This window comes from Mya arenaria, chromosome 6 (assembly GCF_026914265.1).
Source record: "Mya arenaria isolate MELC-2E11 chromosome 6, ASM2691426v1".
NCBI lineage: Eukaryota > Metazoa > Mollusca > Bivalvia > Myida > Myidae > Mya > Mya arenaria.
Genome location: NC_069127.1, coordinates 9,259,260 through 9,276,175, shown reverse-complemented (window position 1 = coordinate 9,276,175; position 16,916 = coordinate 9,259,260). Strand labels below are relative to the sequence as shown.

The 16,916-nt window shown below is 35.1% G+C and overlaps 2 protein-coding genes across 3 annotated transcripts; one reads left to right on the top strand and one right to left on the bottom strand.

Moving 5' to 3' along the window:
• The first annotated feature begins 428 nt into the window (after window positions 1-428).
• On the top strand, window positions 429-5,451 carry LOC128238611 (uncharacterized). 2 transcript variants are annotated; one of them, XM_052954710.1, is made up of 5 exons: window positions 429-944; window positions 2,089-2,273; window positions 2,586-2,824; window positions 3,024-3,964; window positions 4,176-5,451. In XM_052954710.1, the coding sequence occupies exons 2-5, from the start codon at window positions 2,153-2,155 to the stop codon at window positions 5,149-5,151; spliced, it is 2,277 nt and encodes a 758-aa protein (XP_052810670.1). In that variant the 5' UTR covers window positions 429-944; window positions 2,089-2,152; the 3' UTR covers window positions 5,152-5,451. The 2 variants fall into 2 exon arrangements, with proteins under 2 accessions (XP_052810670.1, XP_052810671.1); XM_052954711.1 differs by lacking the exon at window positions 429-944 and adding an exon at window positions 1,133-1,252.
• An 8,816-nt stretch (window positions 5,452-14,267) lies between these two features.
• On the bottom strand, window positions 14,268-15,362 carry LOC128237096 (high-affinity lysophosphatidic acid receptor-like). Its single transcript, XM_052952305.1, has one exon. It carries the CDS (start codon window positions 15,360-15,362, stop codon window positions 14,268-14,270), a length of 1,095 nt encoding a protein of 364 aa, XP_052808265.1.
• Window positions 15,363-16,916: the final 1,554 nt, after the last annotated feature.

The window sequence follows — 16,916 nt, the reverse complement described above, 5'->3', positions numbered from 1 at the left end:
AATTAGGAAATTTGAATTAAGAATCTTGTAGGCCATTGGATACATGATTAAGTAGGGCCAATATATTTGTGCTTATTATAATCAGATTTATCCTTCTTCATCTACCTTAAAGAGTGTTCATCATTTGTATGAAATCATTTAATCACGTTTCATTTGAAAGAACTTTGCGGTAGTGTTTGCTTGCTTCAGTTACGTCACCGACAGTCTTGCAGCGCTTTCAGCGCTTTGATTTATCTATAGGTTTAGGTAGTCTGGAGTCCTTTCCCTTTACACTATCGCTATCGTACTGTATTGAATATCAGTATGCAGGGAACCAGACAATGTTTGGAAAACCATTAACTACTATAAATAGCTTTGTTGCTAAATGGAAATCCCCAAACTCCGCGCAGTGTTACTTCCCTTGCAGTACAGTAATCACTGCCACCACAAGATTTTCATCCAAAATTGGATGAAAACTTTTAATGGCATTTTTTTTAATCATATATATTTATTCTTATATCCTTTCTTAAATAATTACTTTACGCCAGTTGATAGGCATAATATGTTTTATAAAAAAATAACAATTAAAAAAACATTCGGAAATGTTCGGTCTTTTTTCAAATTGAAAGTAGGATTTACAAATTACAATATCAACATGGATGTGTTGTTAGCTATTCAGACATGTATCGAACGTTTTGCATTTTTTCCTTTTATGGAATAAAATCGTTTATTTTCTAAACAAATGAAACATGTTGCTGGAATTTCTTTTAAAGGTGTTCCGTCCATTTTGTAAATTGCAATCACGTGCCGTTTCTATCATCACGTGATATTTGTGAAGGCAGTGATTACTGTACTGCAAGGGAAGTAACACTGCGCGGAGTTTGGGAAATCCCACTTGGAAACGAAAGTCGCTGTTTTTAATGAAAAATATTCTTTTAGCGTATTTGTATCCGCTTTTTATCAAGGTAAATAGTTGATTTTACAAATAATAATATTGGCGAAACGGCTGAGTAACTTTTTACTCATGGAGATTCATAAAAAAGGCTTAATATCAAGCTTATAAGAAGTGCGTTTATTTTGAGATATATACTAATGAGTAATGGTGACGGATAAACTCATTTTAAAATCATCTTAACATTAGCATGGCTAATATCTTTGGCTTATGTTAGTTTTCTTTCCTAAATTTCTTCCAGTTTATTCAAGTAATGTGCCAAATTCCTGTGATTGAAAACAAAATCAGACGTTTTATTGGAATTGGTTAATCTTATTTTAGGTATGTCATTCTGATATTTATAATTATACCCCTCTTTACAAAGTAATGGGGGGGGGTCTATATAGGAATCACGCATGTCGTTAGATCTATCTGTCCGTCGGTCAGTCCGTCCCGTTTTTGCACGATCAATATCTTTCTCCTTCTAGGTCCGATTTAAAGAATATAATATATATATATATATAGGGTCAAGTTCACTCCGCAATCGTCCGAACTAAGTCATGATGTTTTGTTGTACAAGCCTGAATGGTATGAGGACATGTCGCCCTAAATTCAGAATGGTGTTCCTACCTTCGAGGTCAAGAACACAGTATCTTTTTAACTATGTATGTTTTACTATATATAGGCCTTATTGATAATGATGTAGTTTGTGTCCGGATTTTTTTTTGCATAGCAATCATCATAGTAAAAGGACGTGTCGCACACAATATCCGTGTCCCTCTCTTCGAGGTCAAGCTCGAAGCAACTTTCTGAACTTAGTATGTTTTGATTTATAAGCCTTATTGTTGATGTGTCACAGAACAGTACCAATATTTTACAATCTTCCTCGTGCCACTACATTATTGACAATCTTGTGGCACGTTTACCTTCAGTGAGACACGTTCCACGTGATTTTTTCGTTGTTATACCCATGTAGTATTTCCGTCACTTGGGCATGTGGGGATTCGGTCTCATTTTGTGATAGCCCTAGTTTCACATTTGTTTGCAATTGGTCACTGGAAGGAAACAAAAATAAAATCCGATATCAACGATAAATGTATTGGTCTTGTTCTGAAAGTACAACATTATTAATATTTTGATGTTAATATCAAATACATTGATAGTTTCACTTATTACAGATCAATTGATTTGATGTCATCTAAGCTTCAAACCGACTTAATTCGGGCCACTTAAGTAGGAGGGATGTCTCAGCCAAATTTGAATGCCCGGAGGGAGGTGATCCCGACGTGGCGTGTCTATCCACGGGCTCATTACTACAGGAGGCGGCTTCTTGATCTTTTCCCGAGGTTTAAAAGGGTAATTGGTAAGTTTTTCGATCAATTAAAATGTGTTCTAGATATCTGAAATTATCAATTTTGCTCTACATGTACTATAAATAAAGCAATAAATTTTCAGTACTTCCGTTTCGCAAATAAGGCCACTGGAGAGGTTAAAAAATACTGTAATATATATCGTATTGTGAAATTATGTTTTTCTAATGCAAGGTATGATAAAAAAAAACACAACATTTTCAGTTTAATCATTGTACTTGTTTAAAAAATCTATATAAGACGCCGAAAACGCTTGTATTATTTTGAAAGTTGTTGAATATAATGTATCACGATATCTATTTTAGGAGCATTCCCGAGCAGTTTTCACAACACAGGGAACCTACAGTATTTGGAGAAGCTCACCACGATCTATGATATGACGCTTGAGATTAATGTTATCGGAAATGAACCTTTACTGTTAGACAACATTCTCGTGGACCCCGTCCCGCTGAAAGAGGAAACATTTGCAGTCATAGATCCAGCTGGAGTCAAAATTAGCGTGTGTTTCATTAAATGGCCGAGCATTGATGAACACTTTGAAAAGGTATGTTAATTCACGCTCCAACATAGTATTCCAATTACACAGTTTATAGATTAATTAAGTTTATTAAATCAAACAAAGAGACATCGTTCATAAACTGTTATTTTCTCAACTAAATGAAACTAATATATACACATATATCATAAAGGCTGGTCTTTTTAGTTAAACTAAGTATTGCATGTTAATTTATCTTTATTTTTAGATTTTGAATCAGGCCATCGATAGATTGAAAACCACAAGGAAATCTGGCATATGTGGCTCCTTTTTCTTTCTGAACGTAGAAAATGAAGCCACAACGGAACAGCAGTTTTTGCTGAAAACCTTCATTCTTGGCAAGATTGAAGACAAAGAACACTGCCATGTTGTGTTTGATAACGACGGTGTCAAAGTTGCAGACGAAATCTCGAAATACTTGGAACAAGATATTTGCATTGGTTTCCACAAAATCTATGACCACCTTAGATGGTTCTATCCCGCTGATAAAAGATCATCTGGATCTCCTTTAGCGGATTTGGAGCAATTTATCAAATGTCACCCAATGCACAGTACGATGTTCGGTTTTTTGCAAGACGCGCTTAAACACGACAGCGATGACGTAGAAGAGATGGAAACGGAATCAGAGCTTGAACAGGCGCAAACAGATAAAAGTAGCGTTTTGACCGAAAGTGCAATGCAAAAGTTGGCAAGAATGTACAAATGCAATGTCGTACATAACTTCATTCTTCAAAAGTACCCACTTTCCACTCAAGTTTGCAACTTGATGCTGGAGGAAGCAGAGTTTGAGAAGCGCTTCAAGGAAAGTGTGTCCGAAAATACCAAGAGCTTCATGATGAAGGCTGCAGATCAGGTTCTCCAGGCAAAAGGTAAACCTTTAATGCATCGGACACTTCTAAAGAAGGGAAGCAAGAGAACTTTCAAAGAGAAAGAAATTCGGTATGATTGGTTGGTTGACAAAGTAGTGGCGGACATTTCGAAACTAGTGTTTGATGTTGAAAAAAGCTTGGAGTCTGCGTTACGTTATGTTGAGATTGTGCGTAAAATGGCGTACGAGGTCGAGGGTTATCTTCAACAGGCGGACGAAAACTTTTATCTAGCATCCAAAGCCCCTGACGTATCACAGGAGTTGAGAAAGGCTCTCCTAAAGTATGCTTACATAAGTTGTTAAAATAATGCTCTTTTGCATCATTTCAATGAAAAATGTTTGATAAAATACTACATGTACTTAAAAATGGGTATTATTCACAATGTTTTAAATTAATGAATTTTAATTTTTAATTTCAAAAAATGAACCAATTACATAAAGTGTTTCTTTTCAGTCTGAATGCTTTGAGATTTACATTTTACTTTATTTCAGATTATCAAATGTTTATGCTGTTGGCACGATGTATGACGAGTTTGCCGTCTATGTACGAAGCCAGGCACTCGAAAGCGGTGGAGAACCAATGACTGAGGATCGATCGTATTACAATGCCATTGAAAGGGAAATCAGGTCCTTGATAAAAGAACACAATTATGTACACTCGTACACTGTAAAGATCGTCACAAAGGAGCTACAGTCTTTCGTTCTTGTCCAACACGAGCATGGAAAAACAATTCATTCTCCATGGCCTGACCAACAAGCCAGATCAGATTTAAGACAAGGAACGCTTGGTGGGTTTGCTGTGGACGAAGCCAACAAGCTGTATGCCCTGACGTGCGCTCATGTTGTGAACAATCCAAACAACCCAAACTCCGTTTTTGTTCACGAATCCGGTGCAATTCTTCGCCTTCTGGGGGAATGCGATCCGCAGTTTTCTTTGCTAGACAACGAAATGCGCATTGACTTTGCAGCGGTAAAAGTGGAAGAATCAATCGAGCCAAATTGTATTCGGTTCCTTAAAGATGAAGATGGCATGTACAGAGTTTGGAAAGTGTTTACGGGGTGTCCAGAAGACTTACGGCGTCAACAGGTGTACAAATTTGGAGGCCGAACTCAGTTGACATGTGGCCTAATTGTAAGCGTCGACTGGGAACTAGCATCTCCAAATCTTCCTGGTCAACAGAATCCAGTTGCTTCCTCGATTGTTATCGACACAATGCCTGGTTCTGGGGAACATGTTCGCTTTGCTGAAGAAGGTGACAGTGGTGCGGTCGCATGTATGATGCAACTCCTCTCAAATGCGATGTATCGGGATAATCGGCAGGCACGAGTTTCCGCCCTTTCAATGATACATAAAGGAGGGATGCAAATCCATGGTGTCAGTGCTGAACAGACTGCTTCGTTTGATTTGCAAGCTGGTTTTGACAATTTAAGAACCAGAGGCATAGCTACCTTGAGTCCGCCAGTGTAAATTCTCATTATGCAGCCATATTAACTGTTTCGAGATATTCAACTGACTTTAACAAACCTGTTTTTAATTATATCATTACATTATATATCCAAAGTAACAGATGAAACACATTCTGAAATTGTGCTGATACCCTCAGTGTTAATAATCATGATTTGCTGATTGATGTTATACTGTATTTATTTGTTGTAACGGTTAGTGCGTGGACACCTGTCTTCATGGACTCGTAGGCTTTACAATCAATTGATTGAATATTAATTAATTCATGTTTTATTATCAATTAAAACAATATATTACAACTTACATGTGTGTTTATTTATAGCGGTATGTTTTGTCCATCGTTATCAACAATCGGATTGTTAACGCTCTAGAGGTCACATTGTGTATCCAATCTTCATGAAACTTGGTCAGATTTTGTGTGTTTATGCAAATCAGGACAAAATCAAAACTTAGCCAAAAACTAGGTCACAAAGTCAAAGTTAAGGAAAACATTGTTGGCACTATAGACAGAAAATGTTTGCCCCATTCCTCATTGTCTATGGTCAGAATGTTTGTACCCATTAGATCTGGGTCATGTTCTAATATTGGTCATGTAGTGTTAAAAAACAAGGTCACTAGGTCAAAAACTTAACACTCAAGAGGCTGCCTTTTTACACCAACTGTCATAAAATTTTGTCAAACTATTGGTTTTAATGATATGTGGGTTAATTTTGAATATTGGTTATCATACTTATGTCGGGTCAAAAACTAAATCACCAGGCTTATTTTCAGAAAAACCTTGTGTACATAAAAGAGGTCACATTTTCAATTGGAATTTCATTAGAATTGGGTGTATCGAATATAGGTCATCTTGGGTCAAAAACTAGTTACCAGGCTATATTTGTCTTAATGAGCAATGGTACTCATGTGAGCGATTTAGAGCCTTCATGACCTTCTTGTATGCTATATGGCTTACTCAAAAATGCTAGGAAAACATTGTATGTCAACTTTGTAAAAACATGTGCTCAATTTTTTATTGCATCTTCAATTCATGCATAATTTTACCATTCCATATATGTTTTGTTCCATTGTAAATATTTGCAAATATGTGTTAAGCTTTTAAAGTCGGTATGGCCAGAGCTGGTACTGACATGACACATTGTTTTGTAAATTATAGATTGTTTAAAGAACGTTTTGAATTTGAAAACTATCTTGTTAAAACACCGCCAAAATTATTGAACTATGTTATACGATTTAGAACAAGAAACAATCATTTTCCTATTGAAGTAGGTAGTTGGAGGAATATAAATATAAATGACAGAAATTGCCACCTTTGTGATTCAAATCGTATTGGTGATGAATTTCATTATTTGTTAGAGTGTAGTTATTTCACTAACGAAAGGCGACGTTTCATTGATAACTGTAATTTTAGAACTCCGAATATATTGTCATTTAAACGTGTTATGAAATTAAACCCAGAATGTATTATGTTTTCAAAGTTGTGTACATTTATGAAATGTATCATTAAAAAAGTCAATTATAGAATATAATGTACTCCTCTTTATACCAAGATGTTAATTATTATTATGATTGAAGTTCATTTTTCAAAGCCTCTTTATGTGTAACTGTATAATATGTTCATTGCAATTCTCATTTTGTCATGCATGTATGACATGAGTTTACTGAATAAACTTGAAACTTGAACAAATCATGATGGTGTGTATTTTTGATTTGTTTCTCTCAGTTGTTTGTAGCATATTATTTTCATAACACCGACCATGTTCCCCTAAAATTGGGCATTTTAGTATGCTGAAGAGGTCTGTAGTTTACGGGGAATGTGTGTCACAAACCTAGAGTGAAAGCATGGTCTGTTCATGCTTAGTTAGATTGTCACAACAAATTTTCCTTCCACTCAAAACCTGTGACATGCATTCCGGGTAAACTACAAAACTGTTCGGCATAATTATAGGCAAAATTGGACAAAGAAACTTAGTCTTTGAATATTAAAAATTTACATATGTAGTAATCAGGAGAAACAAATAATTCCAAAATAATGTCACTTATGGCTTATGGATTGGAAGGAAAACATTGTTATCTTCACTTCTACATAATTTACCATTTTATTTTCTCTTGGCATCTCTATATATTTTATATTGTTAAATTGCTATTCAAATTAAAACGTTCAGCTCATTTCCTATGTTTATGTTTAATTTTAGAATATAAGGTATATTTAATGTATATGCTTTTTACATAATATGTACATGTGTGTACATACATAGTGTACAATTCAGTTCGAACAGCATTTGCTAACAATTCTTTAATTTCAAATATACTATAATGTAACTTTGATGCAATATTCTACTCTCTTTATTTATGTTAATACATGTCATTATTCTTATTACCTTCTGACTGATGCAGAAGACAACATCTAGGCATGTAATCAGCTAAAGCTAGCCATCATTTTATTTTATTTGAAAATCTTAATTGTTTTTCATAGAAAGAATTTAACACAAATTATTATGCATGCCATAAAAATATGTTCATTTTGCAATGTCTCACAAAGTACTTTTTCATTTTATCATATCATTTTCCGCTCATCATTGTAAAGGAAATACAGTTGTCCATTTCCTTACCATATGCATGTTTCAATGAACATATTTGCACATACGTTGTTTTTAAAAAAATGTTTGGCTATATGGCTTATAGGATTGTAAGGATAACATTGTACATAAGTGGTAAATGTTATTTGCTCCTGATTCAATTTAGTAGCATTTGAAGTGTCTTGTATTTCGTTTTGACAAGAAATTTGTTGCATTGCTACTCAAGTTGTCTCCAATTACAAACAGTATATATAAAGAGTTTGATAACTTGTGTATAAAATAGTTCTTATGTGTCTTGTATTTCTTTTCGACAAGGCTTCCCTTGTTGGTTTACATGCAATATTTAAGCTTTACTTGAAAAATAAATGTAATGTATGTTTTTTTAAGTACATTTGTTCATTTTAGGTGTGTATATGTTCTGATATTTTGAGCTCATTTGATTTTTTGAGAAAAAAAATGATGAGCTATTGTCATCACCTTAGCGTTGTCGGCATACATACAGGTATACCAATTATGAGTTCTTGGTTAAGATTTTTGTTCAGGTCACCCTTTCTTCTTATCTATCAAAACTATTTATTTAAGAATACAGAGACAACAAATTCACATGACCGTTGGTGTTCGCTCTGCGGTGCTCTTGTTTTGTTTATTTGTGTACATACAGTATAACTATCTGCAAATCTTCTTTGCATAATTCAAGTTTAAACAGTAAAAGATTCTCTGTACGGCATAAAAAGAACCATTGTTATATTATTGTTAAGCAAACAAATAAAAAAAAGTTTTACTTTAAAAAAGTGACACAATTATATAGATGATTTTCAACAATTTCGTTACATAATATGCTACAGTGTCTTCGTATCATTTACTTCAGTTACATTTTAAAACAACAATAACTGTTCCTTTGCTACATGCTTAAAACTCATGCTCATTTTAACGTTATACAGCTCTGATATTGTTTGATGCAATATGCTAGTCCCAACAGTTTATTTAAAAATAACAGCTATATTTCTATTTTTCTGCATGTTATTATATTCATAATAAATGCTCTTTTTAAACATATCGAGTTACTACTGATTTCATCCCTTTCATGATAAAACATCCTTTTAAATAGTTCAAGGTTTCACCTTGCCCAGCTAAGCATATCTTTCACACTATTGTAGTTGTTTGTTTAGCTCGACTATTCACAACATTAGTACAGCTATAGTAGTCCCCATGCCCATGCTTTCCAACCAATATGCAAGTTAGAAAACTCTGTCATGCATTAATTGCAAATTAAAGCCTTTTTTGTACTCGGTAAGTGTACATTCGAGTCCATGTCAATGACCATTTGATGTATTCCATTGAAACTTTATTCAACGTATCTCAACTATTTCACTGACTAATCAAGTAAGTTTAACTTTGCAATGCTGTGCTAGCTGCAACATGCTGATGATCTTGCTTATTTCTTTGTTTCAAATTTTGTAAAGGAAACCCCAATGATCACAATGAGGTGAGAGTGGTCTAGTGGTATGGATGTCCTCCTCTCACCCAAGAGGTTGTGGGTTCGATCCCCATCAGGGGTACTTTCTCATGGCCTCTCAAAAAGGGACACAGTACTGGTTTCTGCCCAGGAAACGGACTCGAGAGTGATTTTATAAGCTTAGCTTTCGTCACAATCGAGCTAAAATGAATTACTAATGATCACAAATCCTACATGCAGAGAATACTCCAGTGCCTTCAGCGCTTTGATTATTGAACGTTTTCCTTAACAGCATGGTACAAAATAGTTACTCATCCGCAAATCTCGTGATTGAAATTATACATTAGCGCTAAATTGAATACCATTTGATGATTCTAAACACTCGTGCACTGCTTGATAATTGTTTACGAACCTTAAGAGACGTTTAGTAACGATTGAGAGGTGCGCATTGGCATATGTTTTCATTTCATTCTATATATTTACGGCGACCAGAAGGAACCAATATGGTGCAGAGATGATGGGCGTCAATTGCAACCACATTTTAGTATGCGTTTCAACAGATAATTACGATTATTGAGTTCAAATCCTTTGGTGATTCAAACTTACTTTAAAACAGCTGTCGTAAAACGAGCGTTCACCATTATGGTTTTCAGAAGTTAAAGAAATCAAGTTTTAAAACTATTCATTGCATAATTAAGTTAATATCTTGTAACACTTGGCTCAGCTGTTTTCAGTTAAAAGTTTACTTGCAAGTGTATATCAGTCCATTAATCGGCAGAAACTGATACTAACGTTAGATGTGTTTGGACTGTATTCCCTTGATGTTCCCTCTTAGGCAAATAGAGAATAACATGACTTGATATTACATAATTTGTTGCTCCTTTTATAAGCTTCTGTCATTCTATTAGGATAACGTTATTATTAAACCAATTAAATCCGTAATAATATAAAGACCCGTGTTTTTCTAATCATTGACGGGATTACAATATCAATGCTCGTCACTGTGGTAGAAATGTGTCTAACGAACATCGATTCCCCGCAAGACAAACAGTTTTAAACAGGGTTTTATCTTCATAGCATGCATTCCGGTACCATGGCAACCAAGATGAACACTACACTTCTTGGTTTGACTTGGTCACATTGAACAATTTGCAATCATCATATAACGTATTTATGGCTAAAATCTCACATTTATTTTGTCAAAAGACGAGGAATTGTATAAAAATTAATATATAATATCATGCTTTTTTATATATATATATATATATATATATATATATATATATATATATATATATATATATATATACAGAGAGAGAGAGAGAGAGAGAGAGTATTTGTTTATTTCAGTGTAAGACCATTTACGCCGCTACCCGTGGGGCGCCCATCACGCAAAATTATAGCTGTCAACTTTTTTATTTTCGGTTTGTTGAGAAATAGTTCTCTGCTGTTCATTCTTATAGTTTATTATCGCTCGTTTTTAAGTTCAAAGATTTTATGAACAGTAATTAATGAAGTTTTATAAGTGCACATATGTTCCAAAAAATAACGAAAACACTTTATTTTAAGTGGGGCATGAATAAATAACCAAATTACTACGCCACTATTTAATGAATGAAAATTTGGAAGGTCAAATTAATGTGTTAGCAAAACAAATGCGGATACTCATTGGATTTTAAACGTTCTTCTACGTTTAAGACTGCATGTGTTTCATAATAAATGAATATTCAGTCATCTTACTGTCAGAGACCAGTCTGTTTCGCTTGAAAACGGATTTGTTTTCCAGGTAAAGAGTGAAGGCCACGCTAGTTTGTTGACAAATTTTGAGGCGTGGGTATCGTAATATCGTAATCGTAAAATCTCGTATTATCTGTAAATTGTTGTGTGAATTCTCCGGGAAGCTCATTTTAAGAATAACAACGGCAAACAGTTCAAAATACATTTAAACGATGGTATAAAATTATATTAACGTTCGATCAGCTGTTTTTGTCTGTAATTTGTTTGGTATGAAAGCAAATGTTCGAACATTCAGCTTCAAGATCAAGAAAACGTTTGAAAATCGGGATAACCGGTAATAAACGGTAAGTTGTTAATTTCCAAATATATATTTATTTAAATGTATAAAACATTTCTTTAATTTTTAAACATTTTTTGCCAACATCTACTGGTTCAAAGTGAAGTGTTCTGCTTTGATCAAGGCAAGTATTAAACTACAAATGAATTCAAAAGTAGTTCTGAAAGTTTATATTTTCACTCATTATTTTGCAGTGAAAATATCAAATTGATATTTTCACTGTTGTTATTTCACTGTTAAAACCTCATATTTCATCGAAAAGCATGAAAGAATATATATTTAACCTGCTTTAAAAATACAACAACACAAAAACCCTTCTCTGAGGTTTAGTAGATCTAGTCGATTAAACTGCTTAATAACTCAAAGCTAACAAATAGAGGAAAATTGTTTGTTTCAATGTAAGATCGCAATATATTTCAATAACACCAATAATTCACTCATGAAATAAAGCTTTTGGTACTTGGTGCAGTATATTCTATATATTTCTAAAGAGGATGTCAACTGACAGTTAATTGTAGTTTTTCACGAAAGCGCGTCAAATTGAAAGCAAGCGTAACGTCATTTTAGATATTGTGTCCCAGTGAACTCGTATATCAAATATGTATTTTCACTGTTTGAAACAGTGAAATATTAGTTCTATTTCATTGATGAATATCTATAAACCACCGGAGAGCATTTAATAAATAGGATCTTGCATTTTTTGCACACTGGATAGGTATTTCTTGCACACCGGCTAAGCATTTCTTGCACACCGGCTAAGCATTTCTTGCACACCGGCTAAACATTTCTAGCACACTGGATGGGCATTTTCGATGAATTTAGCCATGCTGGCACCCCCTCCCACAATACCGGATGAGTCACGCACAGCAACACACGATCTCTGATAAGTTTTTATTGTATTATAAAAATTACATATCATTTAAATGAAGTGCTGTATAATAAGTGTACTCAAAATCTTAAATTGAAATAGACATATATCTACTCGTCCGAAATGCGTTTTTTAAGAACTATTTTGACGTCAACAGCGATCTAAAATTACTACGCGTCATTGCGTCACCAAACAACGTCGCCCAAGCTTTTTGGTGATATTATTTGATTGATTATATGAAAATGAGCACACAAATAGATAGTATAAAACCTGGACTGGCCTGGCCTGGCCTGGCCCGCTGACTCAGCATTTTGTGTCAGGCCAGGCCTGGCCAGGCCAGGCCAGGCCGGGCCGGGCCGGGCCGGGCCAGGCCAGGCCAGGCCAGGCCAGGCCAGGCCATATTCTATACATATTGAGAGTACAAGCACTGAAAATATTGAAAAATCAATGATATACCTTTATTTAGAAATAAAACTTCATGTTTAATGTAATGATTGTTTAGTTTTTACTTAGTAAAACAAGGAGTTTAATTGAATGCCTGGGAATATTGTTAACACTAATCGGATAAAAACAATTAAGTGCACAGATCTTGGTTTACAAATCGAATCTTAAAATCAATGTGTTCAAACTCAAGTTTTACATACATAAATTATATATTTTATTTTTTACATACATATATATTTTATTTGTGGTGATTTTTATGTTTTGACTTTATTTAAGATGTAGAAATTCCATCTTACAGTTCATATAGTTGAACATCAAGTTGTTAAAAACCACATGCATAGCTCAATTGAAAACCTGATTTTTGTATAAGAAAATTGATTAATAATGCATTCATATAAACTACATTTTTTCTAGATAAATCTCAGAAAAAAATCTTATATCAAACATGCAGTTTAATTTTTAAATAAAGGTCTGTCATTGTGTCTGTGTATATTCAGAGCTTGAACTCTCATTTTGTATAAAACCTGGCCTGACCTGGCCCAGGCTGGTCCGACACAAAATGCTGAGTCAGCAGGCCAGGCCAGGCCGGGCCAGGCCAGACCAGGTTTTAGAACATGCTGTTTGTCCCTACAAGTTTCGGTTACTGAGTATTTGATCGTTTGTGACCGAGCTTGTACTTCAAAAAAAATGCAGGCTCATTTGTGACCAGCCTATCGCTTGTCATTTGGAAACTTAAATGAATGTTTTATAAGGCAGTTGCATACAAGTAGCATTTACTATGTCTGTTATTGTTCACACAGACAAAGGTCAAAAGATACAGCGTGTCACTGAGAGGCTGTCAACACTTTTCACATGGCGATGAAACGTCGAGGAACTGAACATATGCGATGCTCAGTTATGTGATGGAATGAGTTAAATACATTTGAATCCATGTTAAGTTGTAACACAAAGAATAACACATATAGACTAGCAAAATATATTTACTTTGCTAACCAGTTAAGGGAGGTTTTATATAACTAGGCTCGTATTTCCTTTAGCTATATTTCTATTTTTATAACGACACTCGAACAACTATAGGATGTTATATCATTCATGTTAAATTGCTCCAGAAAATTGTATTTCTGTACTTTCTCCATTCATTGTATTGTATGTTTTATGCTATGAACATTGTATAATGTTTTACGCAATAAACTTATCGTATCGTATCGTATCGTATCGAGTTGAGATTGAGCAGTGACGTAATAACATTGCAAACTTCTGAAAGTCTTTGAAAATATTTCAGGATTATGATATAATTCATATTTGACATAGTATGTACATTCTTTCCTTTTTTCATTTCAAATAATACCAAATATAAAAAGGCTAACTTGTTTCTAGGCTTAACATATATATATATATATATATATATATATATATATATATATATATATATATATATATATATATATATATATATATATATATATATATATATATATATATATATATATATATCTATGAACACGTTATGTATAGCCCCTACTGTATAATAGAAAACGCTGTCTTCAAATGGCATGGTGGTCACTTTTCCAAATGTTCAAGTTCTTGTTTCTATTTCAGACATCTTGTAGATCACGTCAAGTTCCTGTTTCTTTTTTCTGACATCTCGTAGATCACTTCAAGTTCTTGTTTCTATTTCAGACATATTTTTAGATCACTTCAAGTTCTTGTTTCTATTTCTGACATCTCGTATATCACTTTGGGGTTCACTCTCCGAGACTTTATTCTGAATGTTCGTTTGGGCAATCGAGGTTTGGAAGGTAGGACCCCAGAACACGCTCGCCTGAATCTCCGATTACGTGCACAATAAAACACAGGGTAGAGGGCGCTTTTGAGACAACCAATAATCAAAAAGAACACATTCACAGGATCACTTTGTGATTCGTCGTTGTTGTTGTTGTTGATTGAGATTCGTTTTGCCATGTACGGCAACCAGCACATAAGTGACGTCACATACAGGATGATAATTGTTCCGAATGCTCGTCGCTTTGCGTCAAAATCGCCGTTGACGCGGTATGGGTGCGCCACTGGCGGAAGTCCGAGTTGGCTGCTGTACTGTGTCACAGAAACGTTAACTGTACTTCCAGAATGATTGTGAATCTTTTTAGATGTCAACTGAACCGTTCGTAAGATTGTCGCGTAAAGATAAAACATGACCACCATGGGCAGAAAAAACGTTAACGTCACCAAACTTGTAGTGTAGGCTAGTGAACTCTTGGAATACCCTCTGTTGTCTTTGCAAAGAAAATCGTCATGAACCACAAATCCTTCAACGTTACTTAGAAACTGCACAGATGCGAGTGACACCGACAACGCCCAAATGACCGCCATACAGCACTTGGCGACTAAAACACTGAGTCGGTCCCGCCGGAAGACGATTATTAAAAAGCGGTCCATGCTGATTACGAGCAACGTGCACGCGGCCACAGACACCGCACTGTCCTTGACCACTGACAGACAGATGCATACGTTTAGGGCGACGTCACTTGAAGGAGCGGCCAGTTGGTACAACGTGAACGGCATCAGTGTGAGCGCAAGGAGAAGGTCGGCGCACGCGATATTCGTAAGGAGCAGATTTATGGCGGACCGCATCGGTCGTTTCCGGTACACGATTACACATGTGAACACATTGCCTACTGCGCTACAGCACGTGGTAAACAGGAGAATGGTTCCAAGGATGATCCGGTCACCGAGCGAAAGGTTCACGGAAGCCTCGTACAGGTCAGCACCTGAAGTCAGGTTTCCTAGTGACATGTTTTTCGATTAGTCCCAAACTCAAGAGTAATTCCAACACAGTCTGAACTGAATTATATGAACGTATCCTACTTACGCAACACTTCATCCCTAATAATAGCATATTTTCATTATACGAGGGCTAATTATTTTATTTACCGGCGTATTTATAATTATTTACCGGCGTATTTATAATTCCTAATGCAGTAATGCTAGAAAATCCTGTAAGTTCTCTTCATAGCCAATAAATACGACAATAATCGCCCAGAAGCACACCTAGCCGTAAGAATCACACAAGGGCATTTTATCGCAGATTTTTACTTCATGTTTAGAGAGAAACTCTATCTTGATCTAAGGTAGTTGACAATATCACGATTTGACGTGCTAGCAGTTGATTTTATCATACGAGTTCTAACGAGATAACGGTTCTAGTTTAACTGATTCACTTTTGCCCGTGACATTTTTCAAAATGTCATTTCACTCTTGTGGACCTTTTTTGCTTCGTTCTTATAACAAATAACAAAGCCATCAACAACTGAAGGGATATGGTGATAGATGTGTAGCTCAAATTATTTAAATACATCTAAGAAAGGGTTGTTTATTTAACCAACATGACGGTAGGCGGTATCGGAACGCCCGTCTATTTCTTTCTGTTGGGCAATAGTCAGTATATTTGCACAGAATTGACATTGCCAGTGTCATTGTTTTATGTTACCCAGATGGATGTTGAGTTATGGTCAAGGCTTAAGTGATAACACGATGTCAACTAGACCAGAACGAAGGCAATGCCTCGATTTCTTTTCATAAAAATACCAACAAAGAAGAGGACCATGATGGCCCTGAAGCGCTCACATGAGATGAGAAGAAAAACACTGCCTATTACCATTTGTTGGTTAGTACACCCAGTTGACATGAAGTAGGTAGTTGCTGTTTTTTGCCCTGTGATGTAAAGGTCTACTACAAGGCATGGCCTCAGAAATTTCCTACAAATTATTTTTATTATATCATTAACAGTTTTTTAACAATATGGAGTTTCTCTCTGCATAAAACTTTTTTTATTTCACAAACCATAAACATACAGTGGAGAAGTTATTCTGAGTGCATGGAAGTTTAAGAGTGGATTAATGATTTTCCTGCATCTTAAATATAGCTAGAGAAAGGGTATATTTTAGTTATATTTTAAAAACAGATTGTTGGCCATTTTTGGTTGTTGTTGTGGGTAAATCGAGAAGCCTTGTTGCATTTTAAGTTACCCAACGAAGCTTCCTGTGAAGTTTCAATATATTTGATTCAGTAGTTTTAGATGAAATGGGTTTTTTTTAAAGAAAAACAAGAAGTTGACCCAGGGCTTGGCCAGTTTTGACATCAGGGGCACAATTGGAACATACCTAGTGGAGGACTACTACATGATGCCACTGTCTGGGCCTGGCAGTTTCAGAAAAGAAGATTTTCCGAAAAAGTATGAAAGAAATTTGTCAACCCCTGGTTGGGGCAAGTTTTGACCGAAGGGGCATAATTTAAACAAACTTAAATGAATACCACTAGACAATCTAACAAACCAAATATCTAAGCTCT